Below are 25,491 nucleotides of genomic sequence, written 5' to 3'. Positions count from 1 at the left end.
TACCGGTATCGCTGTAAGGTACCGTAAACAGCTTTAATCAAATTTGTTTTTAATTTTTGGGCATGCTGTATTTTCACTTAACAGAAACACATTAAGGCCTTAAACTGACACTTTTGCTTGCCAACACTTAATTTTTTTCCCGATAACTGTTTTTTGCTGATTAGAAATTAATCGAACATTAAAAAGATTTAAACGCTACTTTAGGTGAAATACAGTACTTTATTTGCTATCCTGTTGTTAGAATACCCTTTCATGAGCATTATTTTACTGCATCCCCTACAACCGTCATTGTTGAACTCTATGAGAGTTCTTCACACTTTTTACCTTTTCCCAGCAATAATCTCCTCCATTCCTGAGACTTACACGCTGCCAGTTTCAGGATGTCATGTGGATATCAGCCAATCGGGCGACATTTAGCCCATAGCTGCGGGCCGCTTTTCCCTCACAACCTGGTACAGAAACGTGATGGCGTTATCTGCAGCATAATCTGACTCATCACCTAAATTAAAACACAAACAGAAATACAGAAACTTTGTGTCGCTGAGGGCGTTATCTGCAACACATTCCGACACAGCACCTAAATTAAACACAAACAGAAATACAGAAACTTTGTGTCACTGAGGGCGTTATCAGCAACACATTCCGACACAGCACCTATATTAAAACACAAATAGGAAACCAGAAACGTTGTGTCACTGAGGGCGTTATCTGCAACACATTCCGACACATCACCTATATTAAAACACAAACAGAAATCCAGAAACTTTGTGTCACTGAGGGCGTTATCGCAACACATTCGATTCCGGAAAGTTCTAGCCTAAAGTATATTCATCCAAATTATAAACGCACAAAGCAATTTTATATCTTTTCTCTCAGTATTAAATAAGATGTTAACTTAGTAATTAAGGTAAGTATTCATTATCAATTGTGGCCAAATTTTCACATTTTAAGGCAGTAATCCATGAAGTATGTCAGCGTGAAAACACAGTGGTCTGTAATGAGGACTTATCTCAGTTCACAGCACTGAGTATGTCCACGGTTCGTTAGCACCATGAAGAGTGTTCAGGACTAGATGTAAAACACTGTTTATTAAGGATTAAAGTTTTATTATTTATTTATTTATTTATTTATTAGATGGGCATTTTACGTCGTACAGTACTCAAGATATTTCATTTCTACGCTGGTGGCCAGCATTATCATGAAGGAAACCAGGCAGAGCCCGGGTGGAAACCTGCCACCATCCGTAGGTTGCTGGAAGACCTTCCTATATACGACCAGAGAGGAAGTCTGCACCAGCTGGACTTGAACCTTGTGACTGAACATAACGTGTTTGTGCAATATAAGGCACATGCCTTTACATATGTGTGTGTAAGATACCTGTGGTTGCTAACGAAGGAATGGTGGCAGTTTGAAACCTTGTACCTGTCCTTTATTCACAAGAATTAACAGGAACTCCTTGAATTTGTCCCTAATAATGTTCTAAATTTTTTGTGAACAGTATTCATTCAGATATCTTCTGTATCATTTGCAGAAACTGAATGAATACGAAAGTATGTATGATAACTTACAATCTCATCTAGTAGCATGAAAGACATGTGGAAGTTGTTGACATGTTCAGGATAGATCTTCTCAAACTCTGCCAGGGAAGGATAATGTGTCACAAACAAGGTCAGGCACTTCACCTGTAGACATCATTCAAAATACCCACGAAACCCATCAGTACTTATTTATATGGTGTTTTCTGTTTAACACATACAATTGCAGCATGGAGCTGGTGGGTAAGAGAAGGAAGGGCATACAAGTTATCTGTGAACTGCACCAGAAGAGTAAGCAATGGACCTGAACCTTACAGCAACTTGTGGATGGTCGTGGTTTCCTCTCACCTAAATGCTGGCCGGCGTCGTATAAGTTAAATATTCTTGAGTACGGCGTAAAACATCAATCCATCAAATCAAGTCAGATCTGAACCTCACATACAATAGCTGTGATACCACACTGAAGCAATTTCAAGAAAGATTAAAGCTGTTATCCAACAGCGTTGCGAGGGTTCACACTACTAGTCTTTACCACATCTGGTAGTCTTGTGTCTATACAGTTCATAACACTTCGAAAAAGCACGAAAAAATGGAAAGGAATGTACTGGATTTGAACCTAGACTGCCAGGCTTCATTTATAATTGGCTAAGTACTGAGGACCAGCATAGAGATTAGGCAGCTTTGATCTTCGGCTAATAGCCGAGGACAACAGGAAGAAAGAATACATTGGTTAGAGAGCTGATGGCCGTTCACCACAGTAAACTTCAGTCAGCAGTTTCATGCAGTCTAGCACGAAGCTCTCGTGTTATTTACATAGGATGGTTTTGTCAAATTTTGCTGGTTTTTTGGTCATAACATAAAAACAACACGAAGTACAAAAATAATTCTTGCAGATTTTGTAAGGGGCACCAGAGATTCTGTGTGTTTACGATTTTAAGCAGTTTTAAAAATTAAATTAAAACCTACTTTTGAGCCATGTTCACTGCTCAGTTTGGGCATTATTTGCATACCGAACTAAAAGCTTTTACAATTTAGGTAGGGCGATCCTCCTAAAAACTGTAAACAAAACGTTTATGTTGATATGTTCAGCCGTTTTGGTGAAAAAGAATTTTTTTAGCTTATCAATAAAATTCAAAATGGCCGCTATATCATGTGGCTGGTAAAACAGCACAAATCGTCAAAAGTTGCTTTATATATTCCTTATTAAGACCTCCAAAGACTGTTTTTTCTACCTTTCATGGTTTTTAAGATACTGCCATTTTAAAAGTTGACTAAGAATAATAATAATAATCAAAACGATTTCAAGAGGTGTCCTGCTAGGAACTAATGAGGACATATAATATATACCCATTGGTATATACCCTAAATATACCAATCAGAGAAATGATAAATATTAGATAACTTTGTATGGTAAACATTAATTTCCTTGGTATGGTAAACATTAGTTTTTAACACTAAATGTATAAACCAGACATGAAAAATATTGTACATAATCATGTAACAAGGTATAGTAGACATTAATTTACAACCCTGAATGTAGCTAGACATGAAAAATATCATATGACTAGGAACGTTAAACATTAAAGGAAAAGGCCTCCAAAAATCGAAGTAAGCATCAATAAACAGATCACTTAAAACTATGAATAAATATACTTTCATTTATTAGGTCTTCACGCTTCAAGCTTGAATTCCTATTGTATCTGTTTAGATAATTATTATTATCTATTCTCGGCAACTTCGTGATACGTTTTTTTTTTAGTAAATGACAATTGGTACATACTGAAATGGTCTTAACAAATGTGGGAGTTGCAGTGCTTGGCAAATTACCAAAGGCCAATTTACTATATTTGGCACCTTTATGTCCCCATGTTATATTATGAATTTTAAATGCATTTATGTCTAGGATGAATCAATGACTATTGTAAGCAGGCTACCCAACATAGTTTGAGGTCATGATCATGAATCTGGTCTTATTTCCTTCCTGTGACATACAGTTTTGCATAAATTGTAAAAAAAGCACAATTTTCACCATATTTGGGGGTCTCGTGACTTGAAACTGTTATATTTGTAAAGCTGAAAATCGCTGTGTAATAAGGGTTATGTATGTACTATATGTATGCCGAAAATCTGTGTGAAAAGAGCTGTGTAAAAAAAAATAGAGGACCTTTAAATGCTGTCAACAGGTTGATTTACTACATTTGTCACATTTATATGTACATAGTTTACTTACAATGCACTAATGGCTACAAAGAATGTAGGCTTTCTAATTAAGTTGGTTATATATCTATACATAACCTTTCAGGTAACTGGAAGTGACACCGCATAGGCCAGCAACACCGGCATATATTTTTTTTGTGAAAAGAGTTAAAGACCCTTAAACATTTGAATACTAAGGTGGGCTTTATGAACCATACTATCAGAGATAAGGAACTCGGACGTCACAGGAAGTTTTTCCAACTCTAACCACGACACTGAATGTTGGGATAACTTTTTATGGTGAAATATTACTGAAATAATGTCACCAAAAATTCCTTCCTTCTAGTAAACATCAAAAAAAAAAGTGACATGATGTCTGAGCTCTCAGATACCATCAGTATGGTTCATAATGCCCATCATAGTTTTTAAATGTTTGAATGCCTTTCAACACCATTTTGAAAATCTGAAAAAATTATTGAAAGTATAGTTTTCAGTTGTCTTTAAGATGAACCTTACTTTATACCATATATATATATATATGGTATAACACTACATGTGTGGTATAGCTGAGAGGAGCCAGCTGGGAGTGACTACGTGCGCGGTATAGCTGAGAGGATCCAGCTGGGAGTGACTACACGTGTGGTGTAGCTGAGAGGAGCCAGCTGGGAGTGACTACATGTGTGGTATACATGTAGATGAGAGGAGCCAGCTGGGAGTGACTACATGTAAGGTACAGCTGAGAGGAGCCAGCTGGGAATGACAACATGTGGGGTATAGCTGAGAGGATCCAGCTGTGAGTGACTACACATGTGGTATAGCTGTGACTACATGTGTGGTATACATGTAGCTGAGAGGAGCCAGCTGGGATTGACTACATGTAAGGCATAGCTGAGAGGAGCCAGCTGGGAGTGACTACATGTGTGGTATCGCTGAGAGGAGCCAGCTGGGGGTGACTACATGTAAGGTATAGCTGAGAGGAGCCAGCTGGGAGTGACTACATGTGTGGTATACATGTAGCTGAGAGGAGCCAGCTGGGGGTGACTACATGTAAGGTATAGCTGAGAGGAGCCAGCTGGGAGTGATTACATGTGTGGTATAGCTGAGAGGAGGCAGCTGGGAGTGACTACATGTGTGGTATACATGTAGATGAGAGGAGCCAGCTGGGAGTGACTACATGTGTGGTTTACATGTAGCTGAGAGGATCAAGCTGGGAGTGACTACATGTGTGGTATAGCTGACAGGATCCAGCTGGGAGTGACTACATGTGTGGTATAGCTGAGAGGATCCAGCTGGGAGTGACTACATGTGTGGTATACATGTAGCTGAGAGGAGCCAGCTGAGAGAGACTACATGTGTGGTATAGCTGAGAAGAGCCAGCTGAGAGAAAGTACAGGTAGCTACTTGTCCGAGGATCCAGCTGGGAGTGACTACATGTATGGTATAGCTGAGAGGAGCCAGCTGAGAGAAAGTACAGGTAACTACTTGTATGAGGTTCCAGCTAGGAGTGACTACACGTATGGTACAGCTGAAAAAAACTACATATAGCTGAGAGGTACCAGGTGGGAGTGGAGCCAGCTGCAAGGAAGTACGGTAGTTGAGAGGAGCTAGCTAGTAAAAAACACAGGTAGCTGAGAGGAGCCAGCTAGGAGAAACTACATGTAGGTGAAATGAGCCAGCAGGGAGAATGAATGAATGATTATGGCTTAATGCCACATCGGCAATATTTCAGCCATATCGTGGCGACCCCAGCTAGGAGAAAGTACTGGTAGCTACTTGTACGAGGAACCAGGTGTGAGAAACTACATGTATGGTATAGCTGACAGGAGCCTGCTGGCAGAAAGTACATATAGCTGAGAGGAACCAGGTGGGAGAGGAGCCAGCTTCAAAGAAGTACAGTAGCTGAGAGAAGCCAGCTAGTAAAAAACACAGGTAGCTGAGAAGAGCCAGCTAGGAGAAAATACATGTAGCTGAGAGGAGCCAGCTGGGAGAAAATACATGTAGCTGAGAGGAGCCAGCTGGGAGACATTACCTGTAGCCGATAGGAGCCAGCTGGAAGAAAATACATGTAGCTGAGAGGAACCAGTTGGGAGAAAATACATGCAGATGAGAGGAGTCAGCTGGGAGAAAATACATGTACATGAGAGGAGTTAGCTGGGAGAAAATACATGCAGCTGAGAGGAACCAGTTGCGGAGAAAATACATGTAGACGAGAGGAGTCAGCTGGGAGAAAATACATGTAGCTGAGAGGAACCAGTTGGGAGAAAATACATGTAGACGAGAGGAGTCAGCTGTGAGAAACTAACGGGGAGGTGCTACATGTACCTTGGAAGAGCAATGGTGATAGAACCAAACTTACCTGTGTAATGAAATGTGCCAGTGTGGCATGTGCGATGGCTACCCCATCGTGTGTGCTTGTGCCACGTCCCAACTCATCAAGAATGACCAGAGATTTGTGTGTCGCCTGCGCCATGATCGCAGAGGCCTCCTGCAGCTCCACCATGAAAGTGCTGCGTCCTCTGTACAGGTCATCACGCGCACCCATTCTGTGGGAAGCAAGCAGGGAGGATGTGTTAATGACGGCATGATCCACAGGGGGCAAATGGCTGATGTTTTATCTCTTGCAGTGATTATCTCTGAAAATACCTCCAGCTCTTGTACATGTATGTAAATTGCTTATACAGTTTCTTTTTTCTGATTTAAGTTTATTGGCAAAATCAAGGATTTTTCATTTATATGATATGGTGAGAGACTGCAGAGTGCCCGGAATAAATTACTGCTCTTTGTCAGGTCTCTCTCTCACCAACCTCCTGACTTGAGCTAGATTTGAACACATGATCTCATTGCTCCAGAGCAGGACAAGTGCCAGTGACAGCACAAGACAGCATAGCCCTCAATGTTTCTTTAATACCTGGCCATGAAAGATACGAGCATGAGGAGTTGGCTAAACAAGTTCACACTATAAAAAAAAAAAAAAAAAAAAAATGTGAACATCAAAACATATACTTTTGTTATCAAAGATGATCTGCAGTGTAACATACCAAAAGGTTCAAAACAACAGAAGATTTTTAAGTTGAACCAGCGATGATGATAAAGTGAAAGCATCTGTATGTTTCTCAGAATGCCTAATTGACGTACTGTATTACTGACTCCATACCTTGTGAAAACAGCATCAAACACTCCCAACCGGGCAAACTCTGCAGGAACATATGATCCAATCTGAGCCATGATAACAATCAGCGCCACCTGGCGAATGTAAGAAGATTTGCCTCCCATGTTTGGGCCAGTGATGATCATGACACGTTGTGCATCACCCTGCAAGAGAAGACAGTTGTAATGTTTAAATGGTTACGTAAGGCATAATGTGGCAACTGAATGATTAGAAGATGTTGTAATACGTAATATGTAATAAAGGCCAAGGGGCAGTTTTCTTCAATTTTAAACTAAGCAAATATATGCACTTCAACCATTTTACCAGACAGCATGTCTTGATGAATTTCAATGGTGCAATAAAGGTAAAGTATGATGTATTTAAATAATTATTTGATGAAAATCTAATGCCTGGCACAGCACGTAAGTATTAACCATTAAATTTGTCTGGTTTCTGTCATTTTGATGTCTTAGTTTCAATGTGCAAAGTTTGCCTTGACCTCTAGGGTATAGAACTGAGCACTCACCTTTAGGGCTGTATCGTTGGGAACATACTGGTCTTGTCCACCTAGTAACTGATCCACCACAGGGTGACGACCTTGATCTATTCGGATTTCAACACTGTCCTCCACGATATCAGGTCTGCAAGAAAAAACAACACATTTGGATTATTTCACCACTATCCACAATATCGGGTCTGGAAGAAAAATTAATAAATGTCTCACAATCGATCCTCATTTTAATGCTACACTCTACAAAATCAGGTCTGCAAAAAAAAGCAATATACATGTGGCCTGATCTATCCTCATTTTAATTTATTTATCTAATAGAAGTTTTACACTGTACTCAAGAATATTTCACTTATAAGATTGCTACCGGCATAATGGTGGCAGATAACTGGGCTAAACCCATAGTTAGTAATTATTCTTATTTATTTGATTGGTGTTTTACTCCGTATTCAAAAATATTTTATATTCTATTTTACTTGTATGACGGCGACCAGCATTATGGTAGAAGAAAACCGGGCAGAGCCCAGGGGAAACCCACGACCATCCGCCCGTTGCTAAAGACCTTCCCAGAGGAGAGCTCTACTTGAACTCACAGCGACTGCACTGGTGAGAGGCTCCTGGGTCAATGCGTTGTGCTAGCAGTAATTATTGATTACGTCTACAAAGAAATTTGTCTCAAAAAGATGCGACAAGACTATTTTCTTTTCCAAATGTTGCTGTTGTTAGCACCTGAATCATTATGATGTAGAACATTTTTGACATCTACATTTTTCATTTACATAGGGAACATTAAATTTGAGTCAAGTTTAGTGTACGAATTTACGACTGTAACCCTAAAAACTTACAATAACCCTACAATTTCTTGGTATAAGCAGTATAATTCAATTGTGGGGCTTACAAATGATTCTAGCTATTATCTCTTTGTGCAGGTGGACCCAGGTCTCAAAGACAAAACTCAAAAAACTTTCAGATTAAAGAAAATCATCAAATATGACATCGAACGTCGTGATTTTTCTTGAACTAGTTTTTTTTAACATGCACAACAGTACAGATATGCCTGATGATTGGCCTCCCTTACCGACAACAGTTGCCATGGTTAGCCACATTCACCAGGGAGAAGAGGCAGTCCAGAACAGCAACATGGTGGATGGCTCGTTTATACCGCTGGTAGTTCTCACCAAATGAGCTGGAAACAGAAGCAGAAGGTTTTTATTATTCGACCACTGTTTTACGCACACCGAAGTACAGGTATGCAGTTGGATGATAACCTACTGGAAAAAAATTTCAGCACCAAATGTATAAATATTTTATGAATGTGAGTATCTTATAATTTGCTAAATTTATAATATCCACACATTCATAATACCATTCCACAAGAAAACCTTTATGGTGTAGCAAAGTTTCTGATTTTTATACATCAATCCAAGTTTATTTTTTGCTTAAAACATCTCAAACTGTGTTTATTGATTTATTTGACTGGAATTTTACGTCGTACTCAAGGAAATTTAACTTATACAACATTGGCTAACATTATGATGCGAGAAAACCAAGCAAAGCCCAAGGGGAAACCCAAGACCATCCGCAGGTTGCCAGTAGAACTCTCGGACTGTGTTAAAACATGGAAACATCTCCAAATCAAAGTGTTAACAGATGATGTGGTGGACTCCTTACTCTAGGAATGTCATCCAGGTCTGCGTACAGTCTATCAGTAGCTTTTCTCGCAGCTGATTCAATTCTTTGTACTTCTTCTCAATGAATGGAGTGTGGAAGCGAGACATGGCTTTGGTGCTGAAAACAAAAGCTACAGGTTTATTAATTATAAGATGTTTGCACAAGCAATCTTTCAAAGATTCCCTGAAGAGTGTACACTGTGCGGCCATACACACACACACACACACACACACACACACACACACACACACACACACACACACACACAAACACGCCTTTCATGCATACACGTATGTCTATCCCAGAAATATGTATTCTAAATTAACACATTGCTTCAATGTCCATGACTTTTATTGGTCAAGGCCCAATCAGCTGTAGTTGGATGCAGGACAATGTTTTAGTGAAGAAAACTTGTAGGGAACTCATAAAGAAACCATAAATCGCTCCTACAGCACAAAACCTCCACCACGGCATAATGTATAAATATTCACACTGCAGACAAAAGTGCAACACTTTGTATTTCTGACCTGTAAAGATTGGTCTTTATCTCAGATCCCTGTATGACTTTTCATGTAATGTTGCACATTACAGACAAACAGGCAGACAGATAATACAGAAACAGACAATTAAATGCCAGGCGAAAAATCCATACCATTACATGAAAGTGGTATAGAACGCAATAACCATGGCACAAAGGACTACGCCAGAGGGCAAAATAGCATAAAGAAGTTGAAGTATTTTATAAAATGTGACATCACCAAGGATCCGTTAAACATACTTTAATCTTGGCATAAATGAAGCTTGTAAGCCCCAACTCAACCCAGCCCAAACATTGTGTCGGGTTGTAAACAATCGTGTAAGTGACATATCGTCATGACTCAACTGGAGTTCTTCTCCGGTTATGTGTATGTCCAGCGACTTGGATCAAATATGTTTGACCAGTTGAGATGCATCTAAAACTCCTGGGCATGCCGAGCTTTATACTCACAGGAGAAGACAACTAAAATTTTAATTTAATTTTTTCAAAACGCATAAACAATATTAACAACACAGTGATAATCACCTGTTTATTTTTAACCAATCAGATGGCACAAGTTTCAAATGAGCATTCCTCACTTCAACCAGGAACTGTAATGAAAGAGTTTGAAAATAATGTCAAAACTAGATTTCATTCAAATAACAGTGGGTTTCTTCAGACTAAGCCAAACAAGGTACACTGCAGACGGAAGTAAGCTGACATTTAGGGACCAAATATAGTGTTTTTGCCAGATTATCCTTGTGCATGTCATTCACATTGTGTGATGCTGAACCAATTATGGTGACAGAAGTTACTCCTTTACCCTTCAATTTCAGATACACACTGTACAAGGTAATAAGCTCTCTTAACGTGACTTAACTGGTTGTCCACAACACCTCTTCACATTACCAATTTCTCCATGCACTAATTTACATGAATAATTTCTCATGACTAACACCCATTCCCAAGGCCAAGCTCTATTCCCTTGACCAGCCTCTGATATCATGACTAGCCTTTCTTCTAATGACTACCATCTGTTCTCATAACTTACCTCTGTTCCTATGACTTGCATCTGTCCTTATGATTAGCCTTTCTTCTAATGACTACTATCTGTTCTCATGACTAGCCTCTGCTCTCACGACTAGCCTCCACTGTCCTGACTAAACTTTGTCTAATCACTTAGCATCTATTTTCATGACTAACCTCCGTCCCCATGATTGTGACAAACTCCAAAGTTGGCTGCTTCAGAGTGAGCCGCACCTCACGGCGGTGACCTTTCAACTCTGACAAAACTTTCTCAATCTCCAACTTCCTCTCAACGATTGCAGGAAACTGTATTTCATCGATGAACAATTTTGTTTTGTCATTCTCTCTGAAAAGAACAATAAACTCATCATTTGAGATAACATCATAATAATGATTCATATCTATCTTTTCAATATATTTCAATATAATAATAATATCATTAGTTTGAGTCACTTTGCACCCTTCCCAATACATATTGTTACCTAAATATCATATTAATCAAGCTTTGTTCCTCTTCCACCTTTGAAAAACTACCACACGTTTTGCTCCTCATCAACCTTTGAACAACTAGCACAAGCTTTGCTCCTCATCCACCTTTGAACAACTAGCACAGGCTTTGCTCCTCATCAACCTTTGAACAACTAGCACAGGCTTTGCTCCTCAACCACCTTTGAACAACTAGCACAAACTTTGCTCCTTGTCTACCTTTGAACAACTAGCACAAGCTTTGCTCCTTGTCCACCTTTGAACAACTAGCACAGGCTTTGCTCCTCGTAAAGCTATAATTAACTAGCACAAGCTTTGCTCCTCGTCCACCTTTGTACAGCTAGCACAAGCTTTGCTCCTTGTCCACCTTTGAACAACTAACACAGGCTTTGCTCCTCCTCCACCTTTAAACAACTAGCACAGGCTTTGCTCCTAATCTACCTTTGAACAACTAGAACAAGCTTTAGTCCTCTTCCACCTTTGAACAACTAACACAAGCTTTGCTCCTCCTCCACCTTTGAACAACTAGCACAGGCTTTGCTCCTAATCTACCTTTGAACAACTAGAACAAGCTTTGCTCCTTGTCCACCTTTGAACAACTAACACAAGCTTTGCTCCTCCTCCACCTTTGAACAACTAGCACAGGCTTTGCTCCTAATCTACCTTTGAACAACTAGAACAAGCTTTAGTCCTCTTCCACCTTTGAACAACTAACACAAGCTTTGCTCCTCGTCCATCTTTGAACAACTAGCACAGGCTTTGCTCCTAATCTACCTTTGAACAACTGGAACAAGCTTTAGTCCTCTTCCACCTTTGAACAACTAGCACAGGCTTTGCTCCTTGTCCACCTTTGAACAACTAGAACAAGCTTTTTACCCTTTTTCTTTCATATACATGTACATTATATGAATTTCATATGAACAAAAATACTGCAACAGTTTACCTCAGGTCTTCATTGAGATCTGTTAAATCCAGAGAGTAATACAAAAACATGTGTACCTGGCAGCCTGGTCACTGATGGCCTCACTGTAGCTAGATACGTCTGACAGCAGGTCTGGAATCTGCCCCAGGCTCTGCTTTAACAGCTTGGACCTGAGTTCAGCTCCAGCAGTGTCCAGCAGCTGAGTGACCGCTCTGTGAACCCTGTGTAAGGCTCGTACGACCAGGCAAAACTCTGCTGGCGAGCACTGAGGAGGTAATACGATCATATGTCATCACCACCGTAAACTGTATGACATAAATCTGACTGACAAATGAAGACGATTTATTTATTTATTTGATTGGTGTTTTATGCTGTACTCAAGAATATTTCCCTTATACGATGGCGGCCAGCATTATGGTGGGAGGAAACCGGGCAAAGCCCGGGGAAAACCCACAACCATCCACAGGTTGCTAGCAGGCCTTCTCACGTACGGTTGGAAAGGAAGCCAGCATGAGCTGGACTTGAACTCACAGCGACCGCATTAGTGAGAGGCTCCTGGGTCATTCCTCTATGCTAGCGCGCTAACCAACTGAGCCACGGAGGAAACTAAATCCTAGATTACCTAGGTTCAATGAACAAGATCTGGCAAATACATGTATATTTAACTCACACTGCCTCTAGTGTGACAAACACTTTCATCAGAAGAGTAAGCTATTATGTATGCCACATTAGTGGAAAGCAAGTGATCTCTAACAAACTTTATGTAACACCACATAAATGGCATAGAGCACTTCTCAAGTGATGTATCAACCATTTATTGTCACTAGAAAAATAGTGGATTGAATCTGGAAGATCCCTTACCTGAGGTTGGGATTAAACCGAATGATTGAGTGAGTGAGTGAGTGCTTGAGGTTTAAAGTCGTAAGGATTAAACTGACAACTGCCATGTACATGCATATGGTGTAACAGAAACCTGGCAGAGCCCAGGGGAAAACCACTGCTCCTCACCTCACCTCTTGAAATAAAATCTGCTCTTGACTAAAGCACTCAACCAATAAGGTTGAGTGTTCAAGTTCTGCTCTTGACTAAAGCAAGAGCAGGACCTGAACACTCAACTTTCTTGATCATTATCAGTGTTGTTACAATTCTTCCTACCATGTTATAAGGGTGCATGTTATACAGGTTATTTATTTATTTCACTGATGTTTCACGCCGTACACAAGAATATTCACTTGTACGACGGCGGCCAGCATCATGGTGGAAGGAAATTGGGCAGAGCCCAGGGGTAAACCCACACCATCCACAGGTTGCTGACAGACCTTTCCACATCCTGCAGGAGAGGAAGCCAGCATGAGCTGGACTTGAACTCACAGCGACTGCATTGGTGAGAGGCTCCTCTCTGCCATGGAGGCCCTACAGTGAGTCTCCAAGATTGCTTGGCTGAGGATAGCACTGAACTGACAGCTCTCTGTACATACATGTACATAAACATGCAACGGAAACCAGACAGGGCCCGGGGGGAAAACCACTGCTCCTCACCAAATACACATACAACCTCTTGAAATCAAACTTCTGCTGCCTGAGCAAGAGCTGGACTTGACCATGCAAACTTTATTGGTCTAGGGTTAGTATATTTCTCCCAGAAGTCACTAGTAAAGATGATACAAAAATAGGCGGTTTCTTCCATACTTGAAACATGTATATGTAACAAAGTTCTGAGATAACTGGTTATTACCACATGTACATGTATAAGTATCAATGGATGAATCTAAAGTCAAAATAATTTGGTTTTTGTGTCTGGTCTACCTTTTTGTGAAAGATAGTGCACAGCCCCTTTTCCAGGTCAGGAAGTTGTTTTAGAATTGCTTGTAGTTGACACAACTCTGGGCAGCTACCGTGCAGTAATTCTTCCACTGCATCTTGCCTGGCTTTTATTTCACTGCAACAGCAACAACCAGAAATATCTCCAACCTCAACATTTATTTATTTATTTCACTGGTGTTTTACGCTGTACTAAGGAATATTTTGGCCACCAGCATTATGGTGGGAGGAAACTGGGCAGAGCCTGGTGGAAATTTGTGAACATCTGCAGGTTTTCCATCCTCAAGATAGATATATGTTTAATAGTAAAATATCACGCACTATTACTATACCATGTAATAATATTATGCAACATACTCATTACATGTACACTACTGGGGACTAAAATGACTCATTCAACTAAAGCACCGGACCTCGTTGTTCAAAACTGTTTTAAGATTTATTACTAGATTAGACTTTACACAAAGTCTTCAGTTTTGTGCTTTAATAGTGCAAAAAATAAGATATGACTTTATGCCAGTAGTAGCGAATACATTTTCAAACAACCTGGCACTATTCTTGTCACATCCTATCGGCTCCTGTAGAGTGAGGCCAAAGATTCTGATTGTGGTTTTTAATAAGGAATTTATAACAGTGCCCGACAAAGTAAGGTGGTTTACTCTGGGATTTCCACTTCCCTCCAACCATAAACCTGACTGCCATTCGACACGTGAAACATTTTTGAGCTGGGCGCTTAAGAGCTGGCCAATGAATGATGTACATTTAATCTTCTTTATACTGACTTAAGACTTTCATGTCATACTTGGTTATATTTATTTTATATGCTACAGCTATTCGGGATTCAAACACTACATAAATTTCAAATTAGCATTAATACATAGAAATGAACATGTATGACGTACCTCTACCCTGTCTGTTTTACCATTCCATCTCGACTAATACATGGCAAACTTTTACACATGAAGTGATTGACTGATTAACTGATTGATAGATTGATCATGTGTGTGCATGGAGGCAGGAAAATAGTGCCAACAATATTGTCTGAATATCATTTAATATCTTGTAGGCCCCTACGTGGCAATTTTTATATCCATAAAATGTAAAACCAAAGCCTTAAATTTAACACATAATGGCTTGCTTTGTGCAGTAAAATGCAGCAGCTGGAAAATGTTTTACAAGAATGTATTTTAATATTCAAAGTGTACTTTTTCCCTTTAACTCAACATAATCTTGTCCAGTTATTATGCGACCTACTTCTGAGAACTGTGTGTTCTGATTTGATTTTGAAACATTTTGATTCAAACAGACAACAATTTAGTGTACATGAACGTATCCTATCCACCCTTAATATGAACGAATTCAACTTGGACAGGCTGTCACAGGTGCAAGTTTTGGCAAGAAGCCAACAGACATAAAATGAGATCGCAAATGGTGCCCATCTGTCCTCCGCTTCGTAAGATAAAGAGCCAAGAGGTGTGGTAGGTTGAAAAGTGTGTACAAAACTTTGATATGTCTTCGCCACATACATGACAATTTGTTAGGCAAAGCTTCCAGGAAAAAGACATACCATTATGTGCCATAATAAATCTATCTTGCACAATTTGATTTACTGACTTATTTCGAAATGTTCTGGACTTACCTGGTATCTAGCAAGGGTTGCCTAACCCATGTCCTTAATAGACGACTTCCAAATTTAGTCACAGTGTGGTTCATGATCCAAAACAAGGAGCCTTTCTCTCCTCCATCTGTCAGATTGCTGAAGAGCTCCAGATTCTTGACTGTATTTCCACCCAAGTCCATGTACTTGTGTTTAGTTGTGAAGCGTGTTATAGAGCTGAAGATACATGTACAAGAAAGTTTTGACTTAAATCCATCATAATAAATCTTTCCACTCACATCACAATAATTAAGTTGAATAAAATACAAAAAAACTTAACTTCTGCACATACGACTCTTGGTGAAAGTCTTACTGAAAAATATGCAGGTGTATGAATAATGGACTCTGCAAATCCTATGTGACATGAATTTCAAACTTGTTATAAAGCCTATACAGGTGGTTTATAGTCTGTATTAGTACCTGGTGCTTGTCATAGCTTCAGGTGGCCAAAAAATGGGTTTTTGTCCATAAAACACCAAACTATTATGTATCTATTGATTTTTCATTAAATGCCCAAGACACAGCAGGTACAAACCTGACTTATCTTATTTTCATTAGAATGTTGTTTTAATTCAGCGAAGGAACCCAGGGTAATTTAACTTTCAATGTAAAACTGCTCCCAATCAGTAGAAAACTTTTTACTGGAGTCGAAAGATACTTTGTTGTTATACCTGAGCGATCTGAGGACACGGTGAAGGTTGAACTCTCTCAGGTATGTGATGAGGGCAGCCAGACAGCTGAGGGTTTGTCTTGGTAGCGTGATCACATCTTGAAGAACCTCACTACCTACACAGAAAAGATAATATCATAGTGACATCAGAAACAAGTACCAGACAATAGGGGAGTTTCGAGTTGGAACTCTTTTGTTGGTAAAAATCAAAACAGTCCTACTGTGTCTTGTGTGTTGTGAAAAATGTTTGGCAACCTTTGTTAACATTAATTTACTGATCACCTGTCTTACCCTTTTTTTGAGAGGCACAAATGACACTTCTTTCCTTCTCAAGTTTTCAAACGTTGGGATTCTCAATTTAATCCATCATTTGTCTATTCTAAATGACTTTGTACAACACTTTTTTTCAGATTTTCATGTTATAATGAATGTGATCAAAAATAGTTGCCTAACATTTTTGACAGGTCACATGATACAGTTAGACATTTTCTACCTTCATCAACAGAAGATACAGAACTCAAATTCCCCCAGGTATGTGATGTCAGAGGGCAGCAAGACAGCTGAGGGTTTGTCAGGGTACAGTTATCACACCCTGAAGGACCTCACTGCCTACACAGAACAGATAACATCACAGTGACATCAGAAATAGATAAAAACAGCTGAGAAAACCATCAAGCCTTCGCAGCAGGCATTTAAGAATACTATATTATTCTGAAACCCATAGAGGTTAATTCCAAACTCTGGACTGATATTGAAATGAACTTTACAATTTACAAGAGCTGGCATTTACACATGTCTTATCATTTATACATATACAATGCACCAAGAGATTTTCATCATTCACAGCGAAAAGGAAATTGAGTACATACTATCCAACATCCAAGTATATTCCACAAACCTTTTTCATTCTCGGAGTAGAAGTCCATTATTGTTTCAAAAGCTTTGCCATGTTCAAACACAGAGTCCTCTAATCTCTCCATTCTTATGCGATCATCATCTGTATTGCTGTCAGCAGAAAGACTTGTGCTTTGGACATACCCTAATTCTTCAACCTTTTTGAAACATTCTCAGAGAACTATCTTTACTGACAAAAATGATTCATTTTTAGCCTCATTTTAATAATTAAATGCATAAATTCCACTCAAAAAAGTGCTGTAGACTCTTTGTTGAAGATTTATGGTAATGCTACCATTGGATAAGCACCATCTCGTACATGTCACAAGATTAAAATTTACATTGCACTGAGTTTTCAAGCATTAAGCCTCTCCAACAATGAAGAGCAATTGAAAAATCTATTTCTGTTCTCAGCAACTGGGAGATAACACATGATCAGAATCAGATTTCAGGTGCTTGAGAGGAATGATCTCCATAAAGATGAACTCTGTTCTAGTCAGAGTATGGCTTATAAATGTAAGACAGACAGATTGAGTGTACCTGAGAAACAGGATGTCTCAGGTGAGGGATTCTGTCCTCTGTGTCAGGGTCTGGGGGTGATTGGACAGATTGAGTGTACCTGAGAGACACGATATATGTGATGACTGTCCTCTGGGTCAGGGTCTGAGGGTGTTCTTAGTGTACCTAACAGAGTCACGATGTCAGTCAAGAGGGATTCTGTCTTCTGTGTCAGGGTCTGGGGGTGATCAGACAGATTCAGTGTACCTGAGAGACACGTCTGTGATGAGGGACTCTTGTCCTCTGCGTCAGGGTCTGAGGGTGATCAGACAGATTCAGTGTACCTGAGAGACCTGATGTATGTGATGAGGGACTCTGTCCTCTGTGTCAGGTTCTGAGGGTGATCAGACAGATTCAGTGTACCTGAGAGACACGTCTGTGATGAGGGACTCTGTCCTCTGTGTCAGGATCTGAGGGTGATCAGACAGATTGAGTGTACCTGAGAGACACAATGTCTGTGATGAGGGATTCTGTCCTCTGTGTCAGGTTCTGAGGGTGATCAGACAGATTCAGTGTACCTGAGAGACACGATCTCTGTGATTAGGGATTCTGTCCTCTCTGTTTGGATCTGGGGGTGATCAGACAGATTGAGTGTACCTGAAAGACACGTCTGTGATGAGCGACTGTCCTCTGTGTCAGGGTCTGAGGGTGATCAGAGAAATTGAATGTACTTGGGAGACACGTCTGTGTCAGGGTCTGGGGGTGATCAGAGAGATTGAGCGTACCTGAGAGACACGATGTCTGTGATGAGGGACTCTGTCCTCTCTGTTAGGGTCTGAGGTAACAACAGCTCCACAGGCTCCAGATGGAGGATACGTGTCTCCAGCTGGCTGCGCGTCACCCCGTCCTCAAAACAGTCGTACACCAACTCACCAGTACTCGGCTGTACGGACTGATGGAGGGAAGTTATAGAGCAGATTACACCATCGCATGACGTGTGCAAAACTATCCAAGGGATTCACAAATAAATGTTTCAGGTCATAAAATTTCTTCAATATTTCTGTGAACACGCTGTTATGCAGTATACTTTGAATGAATGATTACGTCTCAAGGTCACTTCAGTAATATTGCAGCATATCAAAGAGACAGTATACACATACTATGACATACTGGGTGAAAAGTATTCCCAAGTTTATGATATTTGCTTGAAATTCATTACAGGATTAAAATAACTTCAAATATTTCCGATCATAAAATAGCACCTAAAGACATCTTTTTAACACACAATAAAGTTAGATTAATTATAATATTAAACAGAAATTCACACAGATGTGTGTAATGCTTTAACAGACAAACCCCATAATGCTGGTCATTGTCGGATAAGCGAAATATTCTTGAGTACGGTGTAAAACACCAATCAAATAAACAAATTGACAGAACAATTGAAATATGTGTCTTATGGAAAATAAACTTGCTAAACACAAAAAAATTTGATCAATCCCAGTTTTTCTTGTCTGAAAATCTGAAGAGCGCTATTTTTTCCTTTACAGGATTACCTGTATATTGATATCTCTGTACATGAATAAAACTTACCATGATAGCAATGGTTTGTGGTTTGGACGGACTACATAAAGATGTGGTTGGGAGGTTCTCAAATACACACATCAAATGAGCATTTGGTCTGCTGCTAGCCCCATCACCAAGGCAAGTTCCTACAGTTTGTCCAGACAACGGGTCCACATGTGACACAGTTAAAGTTCAGTGATTAACAACAGGCCAGTTGTTCAAAAGTGTATTAGAAGTGTCAGAAGCCATTTACACCAGTCTTGTCATAATACAAGACTAATGGGGCTTTATATAGTCCAGGCTGAGGCTCAACCACTACATGTACATGTTACACATTTTGAAGATCTGAGGACAGAACTTTACATGTACAAACAACTTCTATTTTCAATAATTTATTGTCTTCCATTTTTTCTCCTTCATGGTCTCACATTTATGAATTGATAAGCTGAGCACTATGAAATATATGTAGGTAAATTTATATACTGTCTCTAAACTGTATGTGTAAGGCGTACTTTTAATAAGAAACTAAAAACCTTTATGAATATTAAGTGAATATTTTCTACAACCACATAAAATGAAAGAAAGCATGCTGTTCTCTCTGAACATGTCAAAAGGATATCTTCACCAATCAATGTTGATTTTGTGTAGAGGGCAGTTAGCTCCCTTGTGAAGGGCGCTCCCCTGTTTTCCCCAGCTGCCTTTAGTGCAGCTGTCTCCGTCTGCTTTACCACGCCTACCTACAGAGAAACACAACACCATCACTAAGGTAATTAAGGTGTCAAAACTAGAAAGAATAGATGTATCTCAACTCAGTAATGTAGAACACAAATACTACAAAACAAACCCACAATATGTGACATAATTATAGGGATATTACACGGCTGTAGATGAAAGATGAAGATCAATCCCCTACTTTGACAAACATATGAACCAAGGCCTGCCATACTTGTACATTTATAAATGCATGTGTAAGACGACAATGAGCCTCAAAGCAACTAGTGATAACTTGAGTGCTATTAAGTATTTAGAACAAAGCTTCTTATCTGTAACACGTGCAACTCTCAATGAGCTCAAACAGATTTTTATTCTGTACTGGCACCAGAATGTTCAGATTCGGAAAGCCTATCACCTCTCCACCAATGATAGAACACTGGACTGGTTTACAACAGTTTAATTAAGGTGAACATAATGTCTGGCACTATATATACACCGAAAAAATGATACAGGACACAATTACCACAGAAAAATATGTAAAAAGTTCTGTAAAGTTTTGAAAGCCAACAAGATGAAATTTAGCATTGGGGATATGGCACTGACGGACAATTCACTCCGAGTAGCCATGTTGTAGAAGCCCTTGTGATCTTGGCCAATCACTAGCGCTGAAAGTGTCACGTGATAATTAGCTATCATGTCAAAAAACCTATTAGATCTCGATTGTCAGTGTGGTTCTTACAGTGGATAGACAGATATCGATGCAATGAATTGGACTTTGCGGGTTTAAGTGTTAAACTGATTCATTTTGAAGCACACATTTATGAGTAAAGAACTGAGAACGGCTACCTATGTCACAATGTACATGTTGGGCAGGATACTGCAGTAACTTGACAGGGTCAGCTGGCAAGAAAACCGCCTTGGGAAAGTCATAGTTTGAAGAAAAATATTGTGACTTTGCATCATTTTTCCTTAGCAAAGTCAGATTTATTATGAATGTATCTTCCCAAAATCTGAATGAAAGGGTCAATCAGATTGTCTCGCTATTTTCGGTAAATTCCCTGAAGTCGGGTAGAGCCAGATAGGGCAAACACTTACACCCATGTAGTACGAGGACGAACAAGACAGCTAAAACATGACGCTTGTCCACAAACATCGCCCTGAGCCAGCGCCAATCTAAAAGAAACATCGGCACTTTGAACACGAACCAGATCTGATACTCTTTCGTTGGGTACCAGGCGTCTTTGTTTGCATTTTCTCATTGTCATATTGTTTAATACCAATGGTACGGGGAGAGCTCCCGGGTTTGTGACGTCAATCTCGATGACATGACAAAATGGCATCAACAAATGAGCGGCTAGGTACTGTTGATTGTTTGCTATTTATTTTGTTGATAAGCGATGTAGAATTTTTAAAATATTTTTAAAACATTTCTGGAATACTGCTTTATTGATCAGCTGATGATGTTCAGTCCTCGAAATTTCGCCTGAACGATCGTTTCATTTGTTCAAAGGTTATGCAAGATTAAAATCGCCTCAACTTTTTTTCATTCGCGCGAAAAAATTACCATAACCTTAAAAACATAATGATGTCAACAGGCTACTTCGCCCAAATCCCACTGCCAGAAGAGTTCTAAACAAGGCAATAATTCACCCTGTTCCCATGTGCGATTTCAACTGTATCATTGATAAATTTTTGAATTTTTGAGGCCTGATGTTCACTTTAATGTGACAATTCAACAAGGCATTCTCAGCCACTACACAGGGGGATTATTAGAAGGTGGTTATGAGCTACCTGCACAGTCTGCTACATCTGTTGAATAAGGAGCAGTTAGCCAACTACTTTGACCAATGCTCTTATTTTATTTCCTTTAATTCCAGGTGGCTGGCTACTTTTTTCAGGGTAGTTTTCACCTCCAAAAGATAATAAAGCTTTCTCATGTAAATATTGGTGCACTGATGAAAGCATTGGCACTGTTCTTGTCTACTGATAGAGTACACCGTGTACCCTGATGATGCCAATCTTCCTGGTCTTTATGATGTTACCTTGTAGCCTGCAGCCACCAGTCTCCTGACATGAACAAACAGACGATGAGTGGGAATACTGGCCGCTCATGAAATTGTGATCAGGGTGACACAAAATATCTTTAACACCTTTGCGGCAATCTGAAATACAAATGAATATCAAAAAATAGTTCAATACATGTAACAACCATTTTATATTATCCCTAGAATTATCTACACACGCAATATACAACTTAACAAACTTGTAGCTTCATCCACTCATGTCATCCATTTTGTTTACCTCATCCGACTTTGTCACCTTCGCTTGTTCTGTCAACTCATCTATTTGTCGGTTTGTATGGCTTCATTACATCACTTTCTCCCACCAGATCAGATTTCATCCCCTAATCTAGCTTCACACCAGAGACAAACAACACATGTAAGAATCATTCACACATCAATTAGGTGTGTGTTCAGAACAAAGCAATAATGCATTGTTCCAATTACAAACTAAATTTCTAACTTCTAATTTCTAATCTGTATCTCAAAACAAGTACGTTCAAAACACTTTTGCCTCCATACTAACCTCAGCATCCCTCTCCAAAAGAAGCGATATTTGTACCCACACTCAACAAACAACACAGCATCAGGGCATTTATCCTTGATGGCCACAAACTGCTGTTCCAGCGGAGTGTATTTACACTTTGATTTTCTGTTTGCCTTCCCTGTATTACCATACGCATCCTCTGACTTAGTCCTGACAGCAGTGAACTTTCCCAAAACATCAGACTGTGTTTTGGTTATAGTTTGCTAAATTGTGATGACATGACAGCCGATTCACTGCAACTTGGCCTGGTTCTTCATCGGAGCTTCTCACTGGCTCCTCCTCCTCATCCTGAGATTTTCCTCCTGTCACATCATCAATGTCCCCATTTGTGAGAGCTCAGACCTTGACCTTTTCAGGTCATCCACAGTTATACTTGATGGTTTCAGCTCGTGTCGATCTTCCCCGAGTCCAGTAAGAATGTTGACAGTTTGAGCTTTGTCTTCTCAGATAGGTGAACAGTGTTTGACCTCTGAGGTTCTGAACTTCCATTATGCTCCACCCCTTCTCCTTCTTCACACTTCACACGTTTCCTGACCTGTGATTCCACTTCGTCATTCTGTTTAGTCCCCAGACGTCTCTTCTTTGCTTGGAAATCCTACAAATAGATAATAACACAGAGTAACTGTTATATTTATTTATCTGATTTGTGTTTTAGGCTGCACTTAATTATTTGTATGTATTTACCTGGGGTGGATTTGACTTCCTCATTATCATCACTGACCCACATGTGACTGTGAGCTCATCGGCTGTAGGTGGGAAGGTCTCTCAGCAACCTGCAGATGGACGTGGGTTTCCACCGTGTTCTGCCCGGCTTCCTCCTCTGACCATAATGCTGGCCGCCATCGTATAAGTAAACTATTCTTGAGTACAGCGTAAACCACCAATCAAATAAATAAATAAATATTACCGTGAGTTTGCCAGTAGTATACACTTGTATTTACATTTTATGCAAGTCCTACTACAGATGGCCTGACATGTCACGCCCGCTTGCCAAAAGTAATGGTGGTGAGAAGCCTTACACCAAACCATAGCTTCAGTCAGGTAATTTCTGTGGGTTCTGATGATCTCTATTTGTCTTGAAATAATTTTATTTAAATTTTTTATTCATTCCATGACGATGACTCATAGACAATTGGGGGTAATGAATATGTTTTTAGGAAAACAAACTGAAAGTCTGAAAACAGTTTTTAAACCGATGATTACCAAGTCAAAAATTTCATGTTGTACTGCACTAAAAATCAGAGACACAAAAGATATATACCTCCTTCTGTGCACAGACTGGCTGTCTGTCCTCATCACCTTCATCCACGATAATCACATCAGATTCCTTGCTTTCTACTTTGGCATGCTTGGAAAATTTACCTTGTTTGGAAGCAAAGAACTTTGATATTCTTATCTGTTTTTTCATCTTCATTCAGGTTGTCTTGTTTCCAAATCCTTCATAGTTGTTTTTGTGAAAATACTCATAGCACCATGATATGATGGACATCTTTTCACATTTCTACCTTGTAAGATGACAGGTCTTTTCACAGCATTCCTGGGGGAAGAAAGAACAATACCGGTATCTAAGAGCAAAACTGGAACAATATTGGTAAATATTTATTGGTTCATTTCACTTTAGTTTCATATTCTGTAACCAGAAATTTGGGTTAAACTTTGTCAAATCTCCTCTTTTTGGTGCACTGGCCTCCTGTCATAGTTTGGAAGTCAATGATACATAAGTGAGACCCTTGTACCGTGCCTCTGTATTTGGCTCCAATGAAAAAAAAATGTTTTGTATTTTACAGAACACGAGTACCTCTATGTCGGATCTAACCACATAACCCCCCCCCCCCCCCCCCCCCCCCCCCCCCCCAACCTTTTCTGAAGTAAGCAACCTTCTGAGAAAGTGGCTAACGATATAGAAAATTATATTTCTTACCCTGATAGGGCCTGTATGTCACAACCTAGAAGTGGTTTCAGATTAAATCGTACAAAAAGATCAGATCAGACTGATGTTGTTGCAGCACATTACCCAAGATAATTCTATTCTGAATAATAATAGCCATGTTTTATGAGAGAAATAAACTATAATTTGGAATGGGTTCGAGAGTGTTTACCTGGCTGAAAGGTATTACATAACCAGCAACAACAAAGAAATAGATCATGTGGTCGGGTACAGATAGAGCCTTTGGCTCAGATGCAGGTGGGGCTAGATCACGTAGGTTGGATAAGGTACTAAAACAGATCAGTTATGTTTGACATCTATTTACTTGGCTTTAAAGTTCCGGGTAATGCTGGAAGCAGAGAAGCATACCTACTGTGCCATCTAGTTGGCGAGGTCTCTCTCTAAACGGATGTCAGATGCAGAAATGGATAAGGATTACAAACAGCCATGTCATACAGTGGAGAATTTCACTATGTTGAGGACAGAACACTGAGAACCTAGGAGTTCAATGTATGTCAATGTTTTCTAAATAAACACAGCCCCATATATGGCTCTTGAGCCTCAAGTTGAGGATGGTATGCAATCATTGAGTGAGCTGATAAAGCTTATTTGAGGAGAAAATTGACATCAGAGTGACGACGGGTCATGATACACATTGTTTATTCTATAACTGAAAATGACTCTTCAACACATTGAGGTTGATGTTGAGTGCAAGTAGGCCACTTCAATATTTGCGCAACCTAGCACTGGTGTTGTTGTTCGTGCAGTTTACAACATGCGGCTCAAGTTAGTCTTGGCACAAAAAATTATAACAATCGACTTACGAGCCTCTGGGTGTCCATTTTTACACTTCATATTTCTGTCTTAAGTGTGATCTGTATATACGTAGATGTCACTTAGACGTTTGATTGATTTTCACGTTAAAACTTTACCGCAAATTTCGAAAGTTCGCATATTGTATTCTCCGCGACTTGAGATTATGTTGGCCAGTCTTTTAAAACGCCGGAAACGAAGGCTGGCAATTGAACTTCAGAAAGAAAAACAAAATATAAAAGAATCTTTTTAAAATATCATTGATTTTGTCCGTTACTTACAAAGTTATATTTTCCAAATTGTATTCCAATGTTT

General features: G+C 39.6%; 2 protein-coding genes across 3 annotated transcripts in view; both read right to left on the bottom strand.

Annotated features, from left to right (window-relative positions):
* LOC135472790 (DNA mismatch repair protein Msh3-like) overlaps positions 1-19,848 on the bottom strand; it is a 29,862-nt gene extending 10,014 nt beyond the window's left edge. The window contains exons 1-16 of the mRNA XM_064752459.1: positions 19,735-19,848; positions 19,143-19,291; positions 18,335-18,501; positions 17,056-17,162; positions 16,159-16,273; positions 15,470-15,664; positions 13,816-13,948; positions 12,087-12,274; positions 10,779-10,947; positions 10,122-10,186; positions 9,059-9,175; positions 8,466-8,573; positions 7,406-7,520; positions 6,886-7,043; positions 6,088-6,274; positions 1,569-1,682 (exon numbers count right to left, since the gene is read on the bottom strand). Of these exons, the coding sequence (XP_064608529.1) occupies positions 1,569-1,682; positions 6,088-6,274; positions 6,886-7,043; positions 7,406-7,520; positions 8,466-8,573; positions 9,059-9,175; positions 10,122-10,186; positions 10,779-10,947; positions 12,087-12,274; positions 13,816-13,948; positions 15,470-15,664; positions 16,159-16,273; positions 17,056-17,162; positions 18,335-18,501; positions 19,143-19,214 (2,010 nt within the window). The 5' untranslated portion in view covers positions 19,215-19,291; positions 19,735-19,848. The remainder of the gene's footprint in view (positions 1-1,568; positions 1,683-6,087; positions 6,275-6,885; positions 7,044-7,405; positions 7,521-8,465; positions 8,574-9,058; positions 9,176-10,121; positions 10,187-10,778; positions 10,948-12,086; positions 12,275-13,815; positions 13,949-15,469; positions 15,665-16,158; positions 16,274-17,055; positions 17,163-18,334; positions 18,502-19,142; positions 19,292-19,734) is intronic.
* A 2,590-nt stretch (positions 19,849-22,438) lies between these two features.
* Positions 22,439-25,326, bottom strand: LOC135472792 (uncharacterized). 2 transcript variants are annotated; one of them, XM_064752461.1, is made up of 3 exons: positions 25,188-25,326; positions 23,698-23,973; positions 22,439-23,031 (listed from the first exon to the last, which is right to left on the bottom strand). In XM_064752461.1, the coding sequence occupies exons 2-3, from the start codon at positions 23,848-23,850 to the stop codon at positions 22,819-22,821; spliced, it is 366 nt and encodes a 121-aa protein (XP_064608531.1). In that variant the 5' UTR covers positions 23,851-23,973; positions 25,188-25,326; the 3' UTR covers positions 22,439-22,818. The 2 variants fall into 2 exon arrangements, with proteins under 2 accessions (XP_064608531.1, XP_064608532.1); XM_064752462.1 differs by lacking the exon at positions 23,698-23,973 and having other exon boundaries at positions 25,188-25,212.
* Between the last annotated feature and the right edge of the window lie 165 nt (positions 25,327-25,491).

Source organism: Liolophura sinensis, chromosome 8 (assembly GCF_032854445.1).
Source record: "Liolophura sinensis isolate JHLJ2023 chromosome 8, CUHK_Ljap_v2, whole genome shotgun sequence".
NCBI classification, from domain to species: Eukaryota; Metazoa; Mollusca; class Polyplacophora; order Chitonida; family Chitonidae; genus Liolophura; species Liolophura sinensis.
The sequence above is the reverse complement of the archived record's forward strand: the minus strand, read 5'-3'. Positions and strand labels throughout refer to the sequence as shown.

Excerpts from the sequence above, each read along its gene's own strand:
- LOC135472792 (XM_064752461.1), bottom strand. The coding sequence starts at position 23,850 with ATGAAGATGAAAAAACAGATAAGAATATCAAAGTTCTTTGCTTCCAAA. Across the intron at positions 23,032-23,697 it reads CAGTCTGTGCACAGAAGGAG|GATTTCCAAGCAAAGAAGAG; the intron begins GTATATATCTTT and ends ATCTATTTGTAG.